The sequence below is a fragment of the Epargyreus clarus genome, unplaced genomic scaffold (assembly GCF_041222505.1).
Source record: "Epargyreus clarus isolate Ecla_fem2 unplaced genomic scaffold, WU_Ecla_fem_2.2 ptg000019l, whole genome shotgun sequence".
Lineage (NCBI taxonomy): Eukaryota > Metazoa > Arthropoda > Insecta > Lepidoptera > Hesperiidae > Epargyreus > Epargyreus clarus.
The window spans coordinates 9,609,249-9,632,817 of NW_027332227.1; the positions used below are offsets into that span (position 1 = coordinate 9,609,249).

A 23,569-nucleotide genomic window follows, 5' to 3' on the forward strand; every position below is an offset into this window, starting at 1 on the left:
TCAAAGTTAACTATGAGGGAGTAAGACGCTCAATGCCGTTGCATTACCTTCCTTCACCTTCAGTAAGTGTAAAGTTTTGATTTAGACTTCATTAAATTCTTTCAAAGGACAGTGCACTGCGGCGCATCTGGGGTGTAGTGCGGTTAGTTGTAAAAAGCATTTAGTAGGAGGATTAAGTAGCTCAGAAGTACTTCAGCAAGTGTCTAGACTCATAAAGGTATAGTTGATTTTTGCAAAAATCATATACAAAGTCTAGAAAAAGTAGTTGTAAGCGTTTCAATATTCCAATAAATATTATGTTCGCCAAATAATAGTTTAGTAACTCGAATTAATAATAAATTTGCCTTAATTTTTAAATCAAATTAAGTAATTGTAAGATTTACTAGTCATTTCAATGTTGATTAATAATCACTAAAACTTAAAATTAAATAGTCAATAAGTACTGAGGTCTTTGAAGCCACAAAATGAGTGAGTAATGACTTGTACTCGTAAATTAAAAATATTAAAGAGTGTATAGGGTCCTTTTTCAATTCTGTTTTATTTTTATATGGTTCATCATTAACCCATTACTGTCCCACTGCTGGGCACGGGTCTCCCCTCAGAATGAAAAGGATTAGGCCATAGTCCACCGCGCTGGCCAAGTGCGTATTGGTAGACTTCACATACCCTTGAGATTTTTTTTAATCTCTCAGTTATGCAGGTTTCCTCACGATGTTTTCCTTCACCGTTTAAGCAAGTGATAATTAATTTCTAATACGCACATAAATTTGAAAATCAAAGGTACGTGCCTGGGATTTGAACCACGGACCCCTCGATCAAGAGGCCGCGTTTCTTAACCACCAGACTATCACTGCTATATTTTTATGGTTAGTAATGAGTAAATAAGTAAATACGTAAGTGTATAAAATATGTCTATCGCGAAATAACATTGAAAGTTTGTCAGTCGTCGACAGCCGTTAGTAAGTCATATTAGTCGTAATAGACAGCAGAAAATGGTAAACTAAATAATGTCCTTTTGGCTTTCGGATTTTTCGTTTTTTATTTATTTTACTTTAGTATTATTGGCAGAAACTTTTGTTTTCCATTTATTTTACTTGGGTAGTTATTGTTCGTATACTTGACTAAAATAAATTTATCAAGAATTTTAAAGTAACAAAAGCGAAGTATTATGTTGTTTATTTGTTGGGACCAATTGAAAAAATGATTGTCAAAGAAACATTTACATTATCTAAAAAGTTACTTAAATAATATATAAGATATTACATAAGTTATACAAATTAAGTAAATGAGTGGCTACTTGGCTTGATTATTTAACAATAAGTTGCATATAATATTTATTAAACATGATTTATTAAGTCAATGATCATTATAATAAAAAAAAACATAGGTACTTCTTGCAAATCACAGCAACTTTTGTAGGCCTATTTTCACTAAAGTTAGTAATCGAATTAAACATTGCTTATAGGAATATTAGAAACGAGTGAAACGTGTACTGTTCTCGTGTAACAACCCCTCAAGCCAAGAGACTTTGTGAGTGAGCATCTCTTTGATCCCCCATTTATACGGCTCTTGTCACCTAATGATATAGCTGCCGTTTGAAAAAAAACCCGGAACACTACAAGTTTTAAGATTAAAATTATAAATTTAAGTGCCCTCTGTAATTATATACTACAATTTCTTACACACGAGTATGCTTAAAATTACAGGGTGTTGCAAAATTTGCGCATAGGTTTTTTTTAAGAAAGTGTAATGCTCGCTTAACCTACTAACGGTAATTAACGGTCGTACGATTTAAAGACGATTTTTGATTTTTGGTAGGCTTGCTTGGGTTGTTTTTATATGAAGTGTACACTAACTTATTATTATTATTCGTTTACTTCTTGAAGTAGCAGCGACATTAGTATATAATTTTGTACATTATAACTTAATACATATTTGTAAAATCTGATCATACTACTCCTAGTATAAAATGTGCACAATAATTACAAGAATCTCGTAATACATTCATTTGTCGATAGTAATAAAAGCTTTCGTTTCACAATATCAAGAAAAACATTGAAAAATGAAATGATTTCTGCTGTTCGTAACTTAACATATAGTGTAACCAATAATATACATCAATATACATCAATAACATACAATCAAAAAAACATTTAGTCCTAGCACTTTAAATGTCACTCTGTACTTAAAAAATAGAACAGAAAGAACATTTTTACGACAAAGTACAACGATACGATAAACGACGATATAAAATCGTATATAATATCCGAGTAAACTGGTTGTGACTTACGAATGGAGTTACGGACAGACATTGCAAAAGTTTAGGAAAATTTTGCTACGAAACCCTTATTTAAGACAGTTTTCTTTATATGCTATTAACTTGTATTGTCTCTAATCGAATAAAGCGTCTTGGGAAGATTTAAGAACCATGTCAAAAGGCCTCAACAGCCCTTTGATCCCCATTCACACGCCAGCTCCTAACAATATAGCAGGCATTTATGTGATACATTGCCGAACAAGAACACATCGTGTTATTATATTAAAATATCTGCCTAACAAGGCTCTGCTTAGTTGTAGCAAAGAGATCATTTATTCTAGTGTAGTGTGTGTAGTGTGTGTGTGTGTGTAGTGTGTGTAGTGTAATTATATGAAATACGTTTGTTCTCGTTCTCCTACTGTTACTGTATTACGGCTCGATTTTTTGTAATTTAAAATTCAAACGGCTTATATTACGGTCAAGTATTCTCTGTTGTACATGAGGTGGAGATTTTTACAGATGATGAAATTCTTTTATTAATAAGTATATATTATTGGTAGAAAAACTATACAAAATGATTAAAAAAAATGTCCTGTGACTAGCATGTAATAAAACAAATTAATTCAAATACAAACTATAATTCCCTTATATTTTATTGTATTTTATTTTGCAAACAAGGCTGATTTTTTATGTTTAACAATGCAGTTTATTAATTAAATTAGCAGTAGGTATATTTCCGCAAATATGAGGACACCCAGAACTCGCTACAAATTTAAGTCAAAACTCCTTTAATGTATTACTAACGCCTCTTTCGTTGAGTGTATAACATACCTATCTAAGAAACATGGTACCATTAATTAAATCATGTAAGCGTTTCTCATAAAGATTTAAGAGGCGAATATGAGGAGGGTGGTCCCAAAACGCACCTCTCACGGCAAGTGGCGACTCCGTGAACATCGCTTTGATCTCCATTCACACACCGCTTGCCGTCTAATGATATGCCAACCATTTTACAGACACATCCCTGAAGAACAATGTACCTTATATTTAATTATAAAATAGTAACTCCTTCTACGCTTAAATTCGCTTCTACGAATTTAAACTTTCACTCAGAATTTATAAAAAAACATATTATGAAATATACTTCATTACAATATTAATTTTAAGTAATAATTGTTTTAAAAACTTTCATAATGATTCAGTATCAACTATGTTACGCTTAAACAAAAAGCTAAAATCAACAATTTGCATAATTTAAACGTAGGTACATAGGTCCTCGAATTTTTGTTGTAGCGAAACTAACTAAATGATCCCATAAAACTAACTCCATAAAATAAAACTTGTTCAGGCCACAAGCGTACTTTGTAGTAACCGCTAGATTAAACGAGATGATAACTACTAACGAATTGCTGAATTCACCAGCTTTTAATGAAACATTCAAAACTCTGTAGAACAGTGACTGATATGTTACATTGTATAAATTATATAATTTCTTACAGTTATGTATAGTTATATAAATTCAGTATGAACATATTTCATCAATGGACAAATTGTTGTAAAAATGTTTCTTGCAAATGTTATATTATGCAACTTAACTTTCATATAACTCACATTTACATTTTAAGTTTAACATTACATGCGCAGTTAAGTGGTGCAAAAACACGAAGTCAAAGAAAAAATGCGGAGAAATATCGTTTCATAGGTAAATGATCTAAAAACTACATTTTTTAAATATTTTTCAAACACGAAAATAGATGACAGTGACAATTTCAATTGTCAAAACTGGTTACATTTTCTTGTTAGGAGTGAGTTAGTTACGTCTACGTTACATTCATTAGATACGTCCTAAAATAAATTACATACGTAGCCATAACGTGGACTAAGTGAAATTCTTTCGTTTTTCTACCGTCGTAGCTATTTCCAAGAAATAATAAGCCAGTATTACATTAGGGAACTCATTTGGACTTTCTCATTTCGCATAATATTAGGTTGACGAGGTATATTCGGTCACGCTACGGCGGATTTCCTACGATTGTGAACGACACTTATTATTCTGGTATGTTAGATTGCAGCCCGAATAGATTCGATTGATTCGGTAATATTTTATGAGTTTGCACTCAATGCATTCGCTGCCTATTTCTAAAAGTTATTTGTGCTTAACTACTAATTGTAATTTTTGTAGTTACGTAGTTATAACATGCATATGAGTCTCCGTTATTTTCAAATGCCTTTTAAGAGACGTATTTTTAAAGTGAAATATAGTCTTTAAGTTCGGATATAGATTTAAATAAAATTAAGATAGGTAAAAGACGTTAAAAAATTAATTGAAAGAACTTGTAACTTCAGTCATAAGCTAATTCAATCATTATCGATAGGTAAAAATGATTAAAGTGAAGGTAAATTCGTCAATGGAGTGACCATTTGGTCCACTTGCATGCGATCCAATTCAACGAACTCTTAACAAAAAAGTCAGTAACAAAAGACAAACGAACAAATTCATCAAAGCAGAAAAGGAATTAAATTGTTATTAACTCTTCTGCGTACTTAAATGAAAAGCTGGCCTCTTACTTAATGACACTCATACCGCAAAATTAAATAATAGTAATAAAAAGGTCTAAATAATAAATCACGATTTATAGACACAACGACACTAGACATTACTTAAAACAATAACTCAACTTGTTTGATAAATAAAACCGTATTTCTATTAATAAGCTTAACTATATCGTGTTTTATTACATCTTATAATTCTACACGCTTTTTCATAAAATGTATGTATAAAAGCAGTCTAAAGAGGATGCTTTACTTGCAGCCGAGAAGTTTTAAGTTCCTGACAGTATTATGGCTCCTACCAGTTAATTAGCCCATCGTCACGTCTTCTCAATCTCGCAGTGTTGAATCTTTTTATCTACTAAATGTAAAAATAGACGATAATGAAAATCTCTTCGGATTTAATCGTGATTGGTAGGTACACCAAGCGGATGAATCGCGTACTAAGAAAAATGATTCAAATATTTAATTATATTTTGGGTTGATTAACGCTGTATTTTAGAATATACTTACGCATTGTAGATAATAATATGCCTTCCATCGTTTTCTTGAATAAAAAAATTGAACTTGAAATGCCAAAGTATTGTTAACAGAGATAAATAGTAAATATTTTTTTACATATTATGACTGCCGGTGGGTCGCTTTCGCCGACCCACCTACATACTTTTTTCTCCACCTCTCTTGATAAGGCGAGACATCTTTATTAACGACATAAATAAAATACCTTTATATTTTTCTATAATATACAATTGACAAAAATACTACGTACGTAATATACATAGTAGCAACCGTACACGATAATATGATTTAGTACATTCATTACCACATACACGTACATATAAAAGATACAAGAGCCTATTGTTTAAACATTAACAGCAGGCGGAATGACTATCGTTAGAACCCTCGTTTCTCTTAAATAGAAGGAACGTAAACGCACAACCATGGTGATTACTTTAACGGCTAACACATAGCTAATGAGGCAGCGAAATGTTCTTACAAAATACGTTATTGTGGCTGGAAATGAAGGATCTACACATACAAACTTTTAACGAGTTTTTTAATGCATTATCTTTCATTGTGTGTGTGTGTCGTCAACCTATTACTGTACCACAAATGGGCACAGGGTTCCTTGTGAGAGTGAGAGGGGTTTAGGATAGTGTACCGCGCTGACCAAATCGAAATCGGTAGACTCCACACACCCTTGATAACTTTTCTTCAAGAACTCATAGGCGTGTGGGGTTTATACGGTCATAACTTAAAAAAATACATACAGCCGAATATAGAACTTTCTCCTTTTCGAAGTCGATTAAAAATCAGAGATCACCACAACAACTTCGACCTCAGTACTCTTACCATGAGTTTTTACGTTTTGACAAATATGACTGTTTTGGTATTTGTTTACGTATTGGCCAATACAATTTCCAAGTTCTGAGACAATCCGCTAGGGGCGCTGATTGGAAATAGTATGTGGAAATACGTACAAAACAGTCATATTTGTCAAAACGTAAAAACTCATGGTAAGGGTACTGAGGTCGAAGTTGTCCCCGATAAAGGAGCCAATTTGTAACCACTAGGCTATCACTCCTTTTTCATAAATAAATGAATAAATAAATACGTATGACACTATTCTCCCTCCATAAAATGAGGGGAGGGTTAAGAAACATACTCCGTCACATTAATAACTAAATTTTACAGCAAACACAGTGAGTTACAACACTTTAAATAAATTCAATTTTGATACAAACCCGTATAGGATCCAAAATAATGTTAATATGTCCTCTGAAGCACCGCAATATTCATGAAATTTTCCTAGGAACAGTCAGTGCTATTAATTAACGTGGTTCATTGTTTGGAGGTAAATATATAATTCCACTAACACCTACTTATATGTGGCCCCTATAATGTATTTTGTCTACATATCATTTTAATTATGAAACAGGTAAAATACTCGTAAAAGTAAAAATCTGGAAATATTAAATGTTCAATGGGTACATTATGTAAGTAGTTATCTAATATAGTTTATCTATAAGGTTAAATGTCATGACTGCTCAACTCCTATTTCGTTTATCTACGTAATATATATTTAACTTGAATATTTTAATATTAATCGCCGCCTTTCCCTATTTATTTCCCAAGTTACACCTTGTTAACTTTATAAAAGGTCGCGAGGGAAATATGCTTTCTTGCTGCGAATTTGTTTCTTGACCAGCCATGCGAAAGTTCAGTACTTTTCATATTCCATACAGAGACACTTTTAAAATGTTTTATCTCAAGGGTTTTAATGTATGCGTGTTATGTATAGGACACAAAAGTAAGTACGTTGAGGGTTGTTTATTTGTACGGGGTAGATAGGTACTTAATTGTATGGTAGGTTAGGTAGGTAACCTACCTACATACTTAGAATGCGTCTATATGTAAATAATATGATACAAGTTTAAATAGTATCTATCTTCAAAGTATAAAATTAATTAGTTGCCCAAAATGCGAGTATTAGGTACGTAGCACAAAAAAGACATTAGGTACTTTTTGTTCATAAATAAATATATAATTTTCATAAATAATTTCGTATATTTAGTCTAATTTACGTAAGAAGCTACATATTGTTATACCTATTTGATTTCCAGATATAGTTTGGTAGGTATATCAACGAAATTTAACTGAATAAAACCACCATAACGTTAAATGCATACATTCACGACACGTCCGGGTAGTATTCGTTTAAATTCGCCTAGATAGGTAGGTATTATTGTGCAAATGTACGGTTGGTTGCAGGCTAAAAGTCATATTCATAAACAAGTGTAACAGAAGTTTGGCAGAGAAGTTTTTGTATATTTATGGTGGTGCGCGGCGGGACCAAACCAAACTGCACAGTGTCCCGCTCTCTATCAATATGATATTTTTGGCACCGAAACCAAAGTTAAAATTTTTCTTTATTGCATCGTTACTATTACGAAATACGAACGTACTCGTTTATGTATGTATCTACCCAGCGAATAACAGTAGTGTATTTTTTTTATAAGATTTAAGTAGCAGACGTGCTTTTAGACCTTCTGATGGATGCTATGTGGTTTTGTCACCAACGGACGAGACTAACTGTGTATAGGGCAGGGTGTCTGTACAAAGCGGATCACACCTTCCCACTTTGAAGGTGGTAGAACCCTCTGTGGTTCGACTCCGGCGGCACCACCCCCACAACTATTTCTTCCTAATAACAGCAGTGTTAGGCGCTGCTGTGTTCCGGTTTGAAGGGTGTGGTAAGGGAGACAGACTTTACCGAGGCGTCCCAGCTTAGTCCTCAGGTGTAGCGACGCATCTGTGGCCGACCTTATGTAGGAATATCTAATCCTATCTGGGGTTGATTACAGATGTCCATGGGCGGCAGTAGCCACTTACCATCAGGTGGACTGCATGCTCGTCTGCTACTACTATATTATAAAAAAAAAATCTCTTGACTTGGTTGTTCACCTCATATCTAAGTCACCCCGCCCCCACATCCTTTCACCGAACCGGCTATTTTTATTTATCAGAGCCAATACGTAAGATTTTTTTACGCTAGAAATAGATGTAGGTTTGATAAATGCCTCTCCTATAAGATAAATGTACCTAACATATCTTTCATCCTTTATTTTTCATATCTTGCATGGAAAGCATAATAACATCAGACGTGTCAAATGAATGGTCACACATAGAGCTGCCATGCCTTCATCCGAGTTTCTCGTAATTATTTTAAGTACATACTAGGAACAAGCTGGAAAATGTATCTGTGTTATATACATATATGAGCACTTTTTGATTTCGGAGGATATGCGATTAATTGAATGTCATAAATAAAAACGAATAGGAATTTAAAAAGATACGCGTAGGCCACATACATATTCAAGCACACTTCGGAGTCTACGACGCGTAGCACACGTAGATATGTACATACTTAAAAATAACAGTATTTTAAAAGAACTCCAGACTCTCTAGTTCACCAAATGTACGTGTGTTTTCAATGTTTTGTTCGATGTTAAAAATATAATTATTAATTTTTCAATATACATTAGAGGGTTAATAAATGACATTTAACGTACCTACACACTCTACGCTGCTTGTTACCTACTAAATGATAAGGTGAAATTCCGTTAAACATAGTAATTTCATGTGGACGTTCATGTTTTGATACAAAGGTAAGGCAAGTTATAAGTAGGGTCGGTAGAGGACACCGGGCGTAGATGGAAGGAACAACATGTCGGAAATAATAATAAGTATTTTATAGGTATATAGGAAAGGAAAAGTTAAGGAAAATATATATTTTTAAATGAAATATAATGAAATTTGTTGAATTTTTATTTCATATTATAACTTGTATAACGGCGACAAAAATATGTATTAATTGTATGTGATACTTTTTTACCCAATCTCCCCTACTATTTTCGACATGAATAATAAAATAACGAGAGGTAATATTTCGTAGCATGAACAGCACTCTTTAATGTCGATACCCTACCATTTAGCTTTAAAAATAATCTATCGAAATCGTTCAGGTAAATAAATCGGCACAGATAAGTCGTTAAGTATACATTTCTAATCATTTTTAAATTAATGTACTAAGGAAGTTCCGTATAAAAGATGATCTACTGATAAAATAGTAGGTAGCGTAAAACTTGAATAACCATATCAAAACTCAACTTCTTTATAGCTGCACATAAAGCGTAAACACATAAAAAGTTTCTCTGTTCACGCCAATAGTAGGATACTGCCGCAACGGCGTAGTTTCTCACAAAGCTTAAACCGCGTTTGTTCTAACACTTTCCAGAAAACTATCTCAGTTTAATATAACACGTTTGTTTATCTATATTTTGCGCATATCCAACTTCCGGAATATCTATGAACATGCTTTGTAGAGCCTGGAACAATGGAAATATCGGTCCGCCTTGTAAGGGATAATCATGGATTACATTCATAGCAAAGCTGTAACGGTGAACTCAGAATTCTTTTCTATTTCTGATGTTAGTATCTATTATTTTCATTTTTTTATTTTATTGATATACTAGCTGACGCGGCAAACTTTGTACCGCCTCAAAATCTATTTATCAAATTTATTTCATATAAAATATAGCCTATGTTACTCGTGGATAATGTAGCTTTCGAATGGTGAAAGAATTTTTAAAATCGGTCCAGTAGTTTTTGAGCCTATTCATTACAATCAAACAAACAAATAAAGTTTTCCTCTTTATAATATTAGTATAGATTTACATCAGAGGTTCTCAAACTTAATAAATAGTGTACTTTTAGAATATATTAGTTTTCTAGCGGCCCCTAATCTATCTATGAAATATTGGTCAATAAAGTTCCTATTTCTAGCCTAAAACAGCCGTCGCAAATGGCCAACACAGTTATTTGACAGTGAAACTCAGTCAACCATCCCCCCTAAGCCGCTTCAACTCTCCTCGATTTTGATTGGATTTAAACTTCTGCACATCTGGCGCCCATGACGGGGAGTTATCACCGATTTTAAAAAACACTGAATTAAAGTAAATCGAAGTTAAATCTAAACTTAAATTAGTGCTGTTCATATTCATAATGCCATGTCACATAGTTTAATTCCACTAACACGGAACCACAAATAATTCTCCCACTTTTACCACACTTTACAAATTAATTATAACCCAAATAAAAGAGCAAAAGCAATAAAATAAATATATTAATAAATATAAAATAAAATAAATAAGGGGATTTAATCTACTTAGTAACAAAAAGTACCTACACAGTTACGCAAAAATACAAAAAAATCCAGATACTTATTTAGTTTCTTTGAATAAATTAAGGGCTTACGTTAGAAAAAAAGTAACGGTAAATCTACAACTAGAAAAACGGAAGAGCAATAGGTAACAAAAACAAAAAATATTTAATGTCATAGTCGAATATGTAATAATAACATGAAACAAGATAAACCCAAACCTTGGGCGAAAACTGCTCTGAAACTATACCAAGAATAGCATCGCATCGCATGTCGTAAATAAATTGGAATTTGATTCTTTTCCACATCATATTCGTATGGGATATTTTGTTTCAAACGTTTTCTAACTCTTTACACTGTTGTACTTTTAATATAAATCTTTTTTTTTTATTATCATCATCAACCCATTACTGTCCCACTGCTGGGCACGGGTCTCCTCCCAGAATGAGAAGGATTAGGCCATAGTCCACCGCGCTGGCCAAGTGCGTATTGGTAGACTTCACATACCTTTAAGATTTTTTTTTTTTTTTATATATATATCTCTCAGATATGCAGGTTTCCTCACGATGTTTTCCTTCACCGTTTAAGCAAGTGATAATTAATTTCTAATACGCACATAAATTTGAAAATCAGAGGTGCGTGCCTGGGATTTGAACCTCGGACCCCTCGATCGAGAGGCCGCGTTTCTTAACCACTAGGCTATCACTGCTTTTTTATTATAATTATACCTAAACGATGAGGCAGGCGGGCTACCTGATGGAAAGTAGTCACCGTCGCCTATGGACATTTGCAACACCAGAGGAGTCGCCAATGCATCGTCGGCTTTGGAGGAGACCTCTTTTTACACCTTTTTTGAAGAACCCCATGTCATAGCGCTCCGGGAATACCTCAGAAGGAAGTTCATTCCACATCTTGCACGTCCGTGGCAAGAACGTCCGTGCAAACCGACTTATGCTTATGCATTCCCTACTTACCTTTTTTTGCTTATGCATTCCCTACTTGCAGCCTTCGTTTCTAGCGCAGTCAATAGAATAGTCGTAAAATGAAATTAAGGACCAAAAAGTGCCACAATTAAAACTGCGGCACTTGTTGGTTTCTGAAGGAAGGAAAGATAGAAGTTCCTATAAACTGAACAATTAATAATACTATTCAGTCCGGGGTAAAATTCTTCAATCAGGAAAACCTTTTTTGTTCTTTGCCGACAGATTCCAGAGACTATTTATTTCAGAAACATCCTTAGAATAGGATGTGAAAAACAATTAAACAAGCTGACCTTTTGAATATTTTTTGCATCACTTCCTTTTAGCCCCTCGCCTCTCCTTATTGAAGCTATATCTACGCCCATGCGGCTCTTGCTATAAATACCGAGAAACGCATCGCGTTACAGGTTAAAAATAAATTCACTTCTTTCCGTCATCCTTCCAAATATTCGCAATCTACTTTTGTTTCAAAAGTAGAATGATTTTTATGAATGATGAATGATCTTTAACAAACCTTTTACATAGGATTTATAAGGATACTTTCCAATTGTTAACCAATATATATCTTTTATTGTAATAAAAAATAAGAAAACTGCACATATCCTTAAGAAATACTTAGGAAATAATATAACTTGTCTGAATAAAAAACACAAGACTAGAGAGAACTCCATTTAATCATAAAATTAAATACATCCGCAGGGCTAAAGTACTCCTTAACAGATAAATTACACCTCTATCTTCAGATCAAATTGAAGGTTGTCACTCTCTATGTACAAGTACATAAACAGCTAAGCACGCCAGTACCGCAAACTGAAACAAACAAGAACAATTTTTAGTAAGATAAAGGTAAAACTTACAAACTACAAGTACTTGGTGTGAAACTTATAGCAACTAACTAAATGTGTATTTTTAACTTCGAAGCACTAAAGCTAAAGCACTTTACATTGCCTTGTCATTTTAATAGCCCCTAAAATAATTATAATTAAACATTTAGCTGATTGAAAATAAAAATTTCCTCCTTGTTTTTAATTCAATACAGGAATTTGTTAATTATACATTACTCCTTTACAATCCTACAAAAAAGAAGACTTATCTCTTTGATTTGTATACATCTGACAGATAACATAAAGCCAAATGAGAAAAACTCAGAAAGCTGTGGTAGACATGTCAATAACCCCTACTGACTATATTGAAGGTGGTAGATTCCTCTGTAGTTTGACTCTGGCACCACCACCACACCTATTTCTGCATAATAACAGCAGTGTTAAGCAATGCTGTATTCTGATTTAAAGTGTGTTTTAAGGGAGACATACTTTTCGCAGGCATTCCATCTTAGTCCTCAAGAGAGGCAGCACATCTGCGGCCAACCTCAGATAGGAATCTAATCTTATGTGGGATTCTTATGTGGGATCAGTAGCACTTTCTGTATTTCAATTACAGCACCACAAATATGTTGTTCCATTTTATTATTTCTGATTTGAAAACAAACATATTGTACTATTTAATTTCATTATCATTATATAAATAGGTTAATAATGTAAGTCAAAACAGTAAGGATCGATTTCCTTTTTTGTTTCTCAAAAAAATAATTTTGATTTTCAATTTGATTTAGCAGATAAGATGCTTAATCTAAATATCATATTGATAAGGGACTAAATCTATCAAACCAAACTTCTACATATATTTGTTTTTAACATGTTTTAACATATCTTTATAATATAACGGTATAGTAAGTCTTTCACCCACTTTCAGTCACACCCTCCAAACAACAGGATCTAACACTATTGTTATAAGACAGAAATAGGTAGGTCAGTAATGCCTCTATCACACTCATTGAACCACAAAGGCTTCTACCACCTTTAAATATAGTATTGTTTCTTCATTAATGTCTGTTATGTTAGATATGGTTTAAAATTGTATGTATTGTTAAGAAAAATTGTGCAGCAACACAAACATTGAATTCAAAGTATTGTAAGAGTACAAATATTTACCTTAAACTTAGGATATTCGTTCATATAAATTGTGACCATCCCTACATAGGGCAAGAAACCTCTAGCTCGTCCCACAACATCCTTCTTGGTGAGCCACAGCTGACCCTGGGCGTAGAGGCCTCTGTCGTCCACACTATTGTTGTCTCCCTTGGTCAAGAACTTTACTGTGCCATTATTTCTGGAAAAAGACATGTGTTGGATTAATATTAAGATATTTACACAATTAAAATTTGAATAAAGTTGTTACTACAATTGTATTATTTCTTGCACATGGTTGACTTATATTAAGATATTTACACAATTAAAATTTGAATAAAGTTGTTACTACAATTGTATAATTTCTTGCACATCACTATGAAGGTCCAGAATAAAATTCTAAGGCTTTTTTCAATTGGCACATGTCTATTATTCCAAGGTATGGTAAAAATAATGATAGCAATTTGAAACCTGATGAAATTACACTGCATTTTTAATCATATTATCTTACCTCTACATAAATATTACTCCAGCTAATCTTATCACTGGCTTTAATAGAAACAATAGGGAAGATGCATGCAAATCTTACAATATTTTATGTATTCTTAATGGTATACAGTATGTTAAGGTATTTAGCGTACATTTTATTTAGGTCACATACACTTAAAAGAAATACTATTTAGAGCAACTTACTTTTCATGCAGCTTCAAAACTCTGTGAACAATGGGAATATCTCTGCCTTCAACTTTGAACACAACGATTTCGCCTACTCGCACTGGCTCCTCCGGGTAATTGGTTAGAAATAGAAGATCTCCTCTGTGGAAAGCTGGCTCCATACTACCAGAGAGGACCACAACAATTGGACTTTCGCTCCCGGTAACCACCATCAAGCCCTTCCATATCATAAGGGCTGATGATACTATCATACCAAAACTCAACACTTGGTAGATAAACTGGAAAACAGAGCATTTTTATTAGAAAACAACCGGTGTGTTGGTCACGTCATCTCCACATTATTGTTATTTAAGATTTCACCTGTCGCTTGTTCATCCGCTTCACATCGTCAAATAAACTGTCTAACATTTTTGAAATTATTATAAAGTATACAAGAAGGAACTTAAATTTATCTACAATTTTGGTTATATCTGCTTTATTAAAAACTTATGTACAAAAGCGTTTATTGGGGTAAGACCAAGACCACGTCAGACGGTCAGATCGAAGAAACGTCAAATTGAACCAATCGAATAGGCCGACAGGAGTGTCATGTCAAATGAGCCCACTTCCACTTAATGATCGCATTGATTACAAAATTTACAAATAACGATATCTATGCTTCTATTTATATCTAGACGTAATTTTAAGTCGCATGATATATCTTAGGTAATTTATTGATAGATATCTCTCAATCCAAGTTACGTGACCTTTTTATATACTCTGTACTCGGAATCTTTGATTTGCCAACCGTGATCAAATGAGTTTTTAATTTTTGTACTGGCAATTTTATTATTTTGTAATCGAAATAATGCATAATAAAAATAATGTATTTAATCGGTTTGATTCTCATGTGGAACTTCACAAGTTTTAAAAGTTTAGTACTAAATTGTGACCAAAAAATATTTACATAGAGCATTTAAATATAAATTGACTGACCAGAAGTGCCAGAGAATGCCATTAGGCATTAAGTTTGCCCTATTGTATCTTTTTATTTTAATTATAAATAAACAAATAAAATAAAATAGGAAAAGAAACGATTATTCATAATACATGATTATAAATCTGACCTGTGAGTCTGACCATCTCATATACCTCCACTATTCCAATGTACTTACTTAACTTATAATGAAGATAAATTGAGCCGGCCCTTATATCAATTTAGTTCCCTATTAATAGTAATAGCTCAGTTTATCATTTATTTTTATTAAGTTCGCCCTCATGCACCCAAATCAGAAATCCTGATAGACACTTATCACACTTATACTAAGAACCTGCGATAGAACACATGTCACAATATCTAATTGTAAGAAGAATAATAGGATAGGAGTATTTATAAATATAATAAAATAACTGACCCTTACTTCAAAGTTTTATTAGCAGTGAGTAAAAATATTCAAGCATCAATGAACTTATCAATTTAAATGAATATCAGATCCTGTTTAATATCGATTCATGTCAACATCTGCATCTTCAGAAAATTTCAATTTAACGGTAATCGTATTAGGTGTAGTAACATCAGCGACTAAAATTTCGGCGCCATTAAAAAGACCTAACTCTGTGATTTTCTTTTTTAAGTTATCTCGTGTCTTCTCCTCAATACTCTTCACAGATGCCATGTATAAGGTCTTGTTACGACCATTAATTACGGTTGTGATACCTGCAATCACATAAGATTTCAATAACAATGTGTTACTTTAGAAATTATGATAAATAAGGCCAAATTCACACTTGCAATTTAATCAAGTTCGATAATTTACACGTGAAGCGACACGCGCTACGCTATAATGAGATGCTGCCCTTTGAAATCTCATATGAACATTATCTTACATGTGTGCCCTTCACTTTACATTTTTTTTTAATAAAATTTTGAACTGAGGCCAGCACAGTGTACATTGCCTAAACTATTCTTGTTCTCAGGACAAATAAAGAGCATGCAGTTGAGGTGATGGTAAATGGCTATAGCTACCCATCTGTAATCAATTTCAGATAGGATTGGACTGGTTGGAGGATTGGAGGTCTGCCATAGATGTGTTGGAGGACTAAGTTGGAATGTCCCGTATAAGTTTGTCTTCATTAACACACCCTTCAAACTTGACCAGAACAACATTTCCCACTGCTGTTATATAATTCGCAACAATATTATTATACCTGGACTCTTCATCATATATGAGGAATCTTCACACAGCTTGTCATAAATTGTTTGCAGGGCGGAGTCTGAATCAATCTCCATAATACGGGTGGTGTTACTGCAGGCTGTACAGTCAGGACGCCTTTCAGCATCAAATGTATAGGTGTATACCCCTTCTGCCATATTGAGTACCATATAGTTGTTCATATTTACACAGCAGGATGAAGCTATCTTGAAGACCTGAAGACACAAGCAATTTTGATTATTTATAGGAACCATGTGTTTATAATAACCCATGTATGCCATTACTCCTCTTAACTCTAAGATTATGGTAATCCCACTAAAAACATCTCTTTTAATAACTAATAAATAGGTGAGAATTATTTGCAGTTTTAATTATATAAAAATTCCATCAGACACAAAGTAGTCATCCTTCCCATGCAAATCAATAACCAACTGGAAGTCTAGAGAGACCTAACTCTTGAAGCGATCACAAAATTTGTTGCCACTGTTTTAACACCTCATATTATGTAATGTGTTACATCTTTGATATTACAAAGAAATTTGCTATATAAAACACTAGGTATGATGATATTTCAGCTAGTTACTTCCTCGGTCTCTAATCATTAATCATCATCAACCCATTACTGTCCCACTGCTGGGCAGAGGTCTCCTCTCATAATGAGAAGGATTAGACCATAGTCCACCACACACGGCCAAGTATGCGAATGGTAGACTTCACATACATTTGAGATTGATTTTTTTCTCTCTCAGGTATTCAGGTTTCCTCACAATGTTTTCCTTCGCCGTTTAGCAGGTAATAATTAATTTCTAATATGTATATAAATAACTTTGAAATATCAGAGGTGCCTGAGATTTGAACCTCGGACCCCTCGATCAAGACTGCTATAATCTTCAAGCATTCCAAAAAATATTAAATAATCATTTTACAACTCACTTCAGAGGCACAGGCTGCTGCTATAGCTGCATTAGTGCTAGCTACGGCTGGTATGATATTCTTCAAAACACCTTGAGTCAGTCTATATGTAACGGATGTGATCCCATATTTCATAGCCCTCTCCTGAGCTTTCTCAAACACCCACGCAACATGCCGAGGGTCATCACCGTCCAGCACGGTACCACTTCCCCAGGGATTCTCTTTAGCCCACTGTATCACCTTCACATATTCGATACAATGCTCTGGAAGTCTAAAAGAAATAAAACAGATTATTCCAAGTTAATTAACATTAAATTTGAAGTACCAAAAGGGTTTGCAATTCTGGTAGTATGTGATCACTGCCACTCATGGACATCTGTAACCAACTCAACATAGAACTGGGGTACTTGAATCCGATTATAGATGAGTTGCATCTCTTGAGAACTGAGCCAGCTGGCATACACATTCTTCCAAGAAAGTGCTAGAACTACATGATAGAAATAAATTTAGGTTTAGGTTTAAATAATCTTTATTTTCTCATAAGACAAACATTTGTCATTTAAAGTGAGAAATTTAAATTAATAATAATGTATTCTCGGTACAGATATGTTTTGTTATCTATGTACATGCTTGTGTATATTGGTGCTTACATTTGTGTATGTGGTGTATGTGTGTGTGTGTGCACATTTAGCAGTGGTTACCTTTTAAAAATGCTTTTAATTGAATTATTAACAAAATGATTTCTTTATTTGTAATATTTTCACCTAATATGAGACTAAGACTGTTAAAACCATTCTTATTTACAACTCTACATACCTTGGAGTATTAGCAATGGTACATAAAGGAAAAGTTTTCTGCGGAGGATATAAATCAAGGGTGCATTCTATACAGGCACTCAGCCCTGGCAATATTACTCTTGCATTTCCCTTGAATCCTTCAGTGCCCCCATCTATTAGAGGTATTACACTACTTTGATCCAAGCTCCCTGTAAAAAAAAATGGATATCAAAAATTATTGCAATGAAATTTTTCAGATTACAAAATTATCACCTAGAAACTTACAATGAATATATTTGACTGTAAGGCTAGTCATTATAGAATTAGGAGTAGGTAAAATCTTACCTAATCCTAATTTAATAGAAATTACATCATTTAAAAATGTATCATACATTAGGGGAAACTTTGCTGATTTTTGTTACTATATGTGAACATATGTATAGGATATTGTCTTAGGATCTATTTAGAATTAGAAAAAGGCAAAGAAAACAGTTCAGTACCTTTTTCTATCACCAGATTTTCTTTTCTTTTTTGTTTGTTAGCTATCAAAAGATAAGCTGTATCGTGGTATTAATAATAAATACTATATCTTCAAAAATGATAATGATCAAACTTCAACCAATAAATGAATAATAATTTAAATAATAGTTTTTTTAAATACAAGACATTACTATCATCATTGTACTGCAGCAGGGATGTTAACATGCCATTCAGCCAGCGTCGTGCCACAATGGAGTCAAGACCGCACACCACGACATGAAACTGACGGTAGAACCCTTCATCCAACTCCTCAATAGAACAATGATGGGCAACAGCTTGACAACCAGGAACTCTGTAAAAAATCATTTCTGTATTGGTTAAACAAGTTCTGGTGTCCATATTCTTGCATGGCCAATGTTAAAAATAAAGTAATGCATCTTTAAATTTATATTAAAAAAACAATTAGTATATATAAGACACAATGTTAAATGGTCATTACTGAGAGTGGTTTCCTATAGGAAACTTCAATTAGAACATAATTTGGAAAAGAAGTATTAATGACTTTCATGAATACTTCTTTTCCTGGAGACTAAATGCCTCAAATAAGAAAGTATGCATAATGTGAGAGCAGGGGTGGTATGACTGCCAGAATAAAACATCAGTGTTCTAATGCTATAAGTTATCTTAAATGTACAGTAAGACAAGACAATTAGCAGCAGATATAGCTATATCTGCTGCTTATTGTCAATAAATATAGCTATATTTTCTCAAAGTAGTGTCCATCTTACCTTTTATTTACAAAGTCTACAGCACATATAGCTTTGGACAACCCAATGTCATTTTTTCGAAACAAAAACTGTCTGTTTAAGTTAGAAAGCTCAATGGTATCCATATCAACAATGTGGATTTTCTTGAAACCCATCAAAGCCAAGTCTTTGAGAACCTCACATCCGAGGCCACCGGCACCGACAACCAACACTTTGCAGGAATTGATGATGAAATCCAAAATCTCAGCGGATGGTTCAAAATCAGGGTGGCAAAAGGGACCCGGTCTTTCTAACAATTTCCTTATGTAATGCCATCGTTTCTGCTGGTCTACTTCAGCCATTGATACGATAGGTGCGATTCAGAGATCTAAGAATCTGCCCTTGCAATTAATGCACCGGCAAAAATAAACTGAAATATATCGAGTGATGCTACTTAGAAATTCACCCAATTACGCTACACTGTACCAGCAAATAAAACTTATACCCAATCCGGGAAAAAAGGTCTATATATTAAATAAATTATTTTTTACTATAAAGAAAAAAATTAAACACTTTGTGACTTTAGACTTTATTTTAATTACTTTGCAAAAAAGTCGTACTGTCAAGTGTCAACTGTCAAGTTCCGCTCCGTTGCCTGGTTGCCATTTGATGAATACCAAGTAGGGATGTAGAAATAATCGATTATTTTATCAAGCAGTCACAAAACACGGCCCGCTAACTAGAATTAGAAAGTAACGACGTTTTTTTTCTCTTTTGCCGTCAAATTTCAGGCATTATTGAGGACATTTCATATTTCGTTACCCAATTTACTTCCTCTCGATACCGATTCATTTATAATGGATTCTTATTGATGAATTCTTATTCATAGTCCGACAAAATTTTCTGTGAGTGTTTCAGTGGCGCTACTGGCGATCATAATGTTGCTAGGTAGTCAAAAACGACATTCCACATTTACTTCCTCAAAAAGCACCAATGTCCAGTCAGATCTCCAAACACGAATGTTCATAGAATTTGCTTCAAATTTGGTGTACTTTAAATCTCCTATCCCTTGAAGGTTAATTTTCCAAAAATAGTTTAGTAGGTACATCACACTTTATATGTTGTATTGCCTGAAAACCAAAACGTAGTATTTAATAGAATTTAAACTTTGACGGACTTTTATACAAACTTTCAACTATTCTTTTTCTCCCCTTCTCGTACCCCACATGGGGCAGTAAACTGGAGTCTAAGTTTTTAGTAACGAGCGTACCTAGCGATAACCTCCCTGTTTTCAAAGGTGATGGAGCGTGTTATAAACACACAGCTCCTGAGGTACCTTGAGGATCACCAGCTGATCAGCGATCATCAATATGGTTTTCGCAAGGGCCGTTCAGCTGGTGACCTTCTGGTGTATCTCACACACCGATGGTTGCAAGCCATTGAGAGCAATGATGAGGCATTGGCGGTTAGCCCAGATATCGCTAAGGCCTTTAACCGGGTCTAGCATAGAGCCCTTCTCGCGAAGCTTCCATCTTACGGTCTTTTGATAGGTAATGCGCATGGTCATTCAGCTTTCTGTAGGAGCAGCACATCAAAGTCGTCGTCGACGGGTACTGCTCTAGCACGAAACCTGTTAACGCTGGTGTGCCCCAGGGCTCAGTCCTCTTCCCCGCACTATTCATTCTGCATATCAATGATATGTTGCAAGAAAAAAGCAACATGCATTGCTATGCAGATGATAGTACGGGAGACGCTACGCATACAGGCCGCGCTAACACCTCTCGGACTCTCGTGGAAGAATGCAGAATCCGACTTGTGTCTGAAATCGAGGACTCTCTGGAGCAGGTCTCGACATGTGGTCGACTTAACCTTATTGAGTTTTACCCCACCAAGATACAATTCTGCGCGTTTACCGTTAAAAACCCCCATTTCTCATTGCGCCACGATTCCAAGGAATTCCACTCACCTTTGATAAAAGTATGGGGATCCTGAGAGTTAACATATCGTGTGACGTGCAATACTAGGGTCATTTGGATGTTAAGGCCAAGTTGGCGTCAAGGAAGCTGGGCGTCTTGAACAGAGTGAAACGGGACTCCGTGCAGAACCGTGCTCCGTTCCAAGGAACTGTTTAACCTGGTGCCTAACATTCCCCCATCTCACCACAAAGGATGAAGTTCCATCCACATCGGCTGGACTCGTGGCGGTCGACCACGGTTCGGTTTATGCGGACGTTCTTGCCACGAAAGTGTAAAATGTGGAATGAGCTTCCTCCTGATGTATTCCTGGAGTGCTATGACATGAGGCCTTCAAAAAAGGTACAAGAAGAGCTCTCCTTCAAAACCGGCGATGCATTGGCGACTCCTCTGGTGTTGCAATGTCCATAGGCGGCGTTGACTACTTTCCATTAGTAGCACGTCTGCTTAACGTCTTGCGTTAGGTTAAACAATAAAAAAATAGACCTCTAGCAATACATAAGTGAAAGCCGTATTCAATTCCATGCAGTAGATTTGAAGTGAAGCTCGTACAAACACTGAAATAAACAGACAGATAAACAAAAAATCCAAAAACTATTCTACTCGTTTTCACTTCTGTTGGTCTTAAAAAGATTCCCGTATTAGATTTTCTTCAATACCTCCTATCTGTATTTTGCTCCTTGCAAAAAAATAAAATAGGAGTACTGAGAATAAGTCCATCCATCCATCCATTACAATTTCAAAACCAAAAGAACATAATGTTACGAATATCTTATAATTAGAGATGCGCCGAATATTCGTTAGGTATTCGATATTCGGCGTATTTGGCATCTTTTTTGCTGCCAATTTGCTGCTGTTATCGAAAACCGCCACACGTTCCAAAAAATTAGTCAAACTATTCTTACATACTTCTTACTACAAGGCAATACAAGGATTATCTGATATTCTGATCCGCAGAACACACATGTCACACATGTCATGTGTGGGAATGAAACAAAACATCCCTGTTTGTTTTGATCTATTCTGAAGGTGTCACTAAAATAAAAACAATAAACGTCAAATAGTCACCTTTGGTCCTCTTATAATACGTACAAATTTAAAAGTACTATCCAAACGTCAAAGTACATTAGTAGTTTCGTCATCATAATTTTGAAGTATTATGGTTTGTTTTAGAAATTAATTAGTTAAATTTGGAAATTTCCCTTTGAAAACGTGCTTAGAACGTATAATTGCGAGGTGAAGAGTGTCAGCATAAAATGTCTTGTGTTGTTGAAGCTCATAATTCTCGGAAAGAAAACGAGATTGAATCTTTAACATTTCACCGGTAAGTTTAGACAAATATTTTATGTTCTAGTATTACATTGGGAATATAAAAATGATAATATGTAAGAAAAAGTAGTACTGTATGTCTGTCTACTCAAAATAACACACGTCAATTTTCTTGTAAATAAAATAAATGTAAGTATGCAAGTTAACGAGTGGCGGGAGAGATTAACTTTTGGCGGGAAGCTCATTGTCATAATTGTCATGATTAATTGGTTATAAAATATTTACAATCAAGAAATAGCAAATATCAAGAAATAGCGAATATAGCATTTTTATTACTATTTTGAGAATTATGGCGACTCAACTGTAGGAGGTAAAGATATGACATCTCAAACTTTTTTGTAGTTGTAGGTCATAGATAAGTATAGATATCTCATTGCCTTGTAATTAAAGGTAGACATTAATTGGCTGACACATAACTTAAATGGCTGACTGTTTTCCCATTACGTCTCCGAGTTTTATGGTGTAATTAACGCGGAACAATGCCGACATGTGCAGTTAAGTGGTGCAAAAACAACATGAAATCGAAAGAAAAAAAAGTACAGAGAAATATCATTTCATTCGTAAATGCTCTAAAAACAAAATTTTTTTTAATATTTTTCAAACATGACGTAACATAATGTAACCATTTTTGACAATATACATCTTAAAACATCTACATACATACATCTTAAAACAATATTGGCCATACATTGTTATCCTTTTCATTATAAATATTGTATATGATAGATATTCGGCTATAACAAAAGATTTTATCAGAATATAATCGATAAAATATATACAAGTAATTAATATCGATCATATACCCATCACTAGCAAAATCTTCGACAACGTCCATAGAAACGAAATGTAGCGTTACTTATGTCTCTTTTTGCGCACTGTCACTACGATAAGTAAAACGAGATACAGTATACGCGATGTAGTTGTTATTTTAGCATGGGTTCTATGCCAGTTATTGATCTAAGTTTTGATCACAAAAAGTACCGATGAATCTGGCAACATTGATTCACGTA

The 23,569-nt window shown here is 34.2% G+C and overlaps 2 protein-coding genes across 2 annotated transcripts; both read right to left on the minus strand.

Annotated features, from left to right (window-relative positions):
* Window positions 1–12,165: 12,165 nt before the first annotated feature.
* twr (signal peptidase complex catalytic subunit SEC11 homolog C twr) lies at window positions 12,166–14,704 on the minus strand. Its single transcript, XM_073083635.1, has 4 exons — window positions 14,512–14,704; window positions 14,170–14,429; window positions 13,501–13,678; window positions 12,166–12,319 (listed from the first exon to the last, which is right to left on the minus strand). The coding sequence occupies exons 1-4, from the start codon at window positions 14,557–14,559 to the stop codon at window positions 12,269–12,271; spliced, it is 537 nt and encodes a 178-aa protein (XP_072939736.1). The 5' UTR covers window positions 14,560–14,704; the 3' UTR covers window positions 12,166–12,268.
* An 843-nt stretch (window positions 14,705–15,547) lies between these two features.
* Uba3 (Ubiquitin-like activating enzyme 3) lies at window positions 15,548–19,871 on the minus strand. Its single transcript, XM_073083523.1, has 6 exons — window positions 19,300–19,871; window positions 18,703–18,863; window positions 18,072–18,240; window positions 17,277–17,526; window positions 16,339–16,558; window positions 15,548–15,847 (listed from the first exon to the last, which is right to left on the minus strand). The coding sequence occupies exons 1-6, from the start codon at window positions 19,617–19,619 to the stop codon at window positions 15,630–15,632; spliced, it is 1,338 nt and encodes a 445-aa protein (XP_072939624.1). The 5' UTR covers window positions 19,620–19,871; the 3' UTR covers window positions 15,548–15,629.
* Window positions 19,872–23,569: the final 3,698 nt, after the last annotated feature.

Excerpts from the sequence above, each read along its gene's own strand:
- Uba3 (XM_073083523.1), bottom strand. The coding sequence starts at position 19,619 with ATGGCTGAAGTAGACCAGCAGAAACGATGGCATTACATAAGGAAATTG. Across the intron at positions 18,864-19,299 it reads GTAGACTTTGTAAATAAAAG|AGTTCCTGGTTGTCAAGCTG; the intron begins GTAAGATGGACA and ends GATTTTTTACAG. Across the intron at positions 17,527-18,071 it reads ACCATTGCTAATACTCCAAG|ACTTCCAGAGCATTGTATCG; the intron begins GTATGTAGAGTT and ends TATTTCTTTTAG.
- twr (XM_073083635.1), bottom strand. The coding sequence starts at position 14,559 with ATGTTAGACAGTTTATTTGACGATGTGAAGCGGATGAACAAGCGACAG. Across the intron at positions 14,430-14,511 it reads AGCGGATGAACAAGCGACAG|TTTATCTACCAAGTGTTGAG; the intron begins GTGAAATCTTAA and ends TCTGTTTTCCAG. Across the intron at positions 13,679-14,169 it reads GTTTTGAAGCTGCATGAAAA|AAATAATGGCACAGTAAAGT; the intron begins GTAAGTTGCTCT and ends GTCTTTTTCCAG.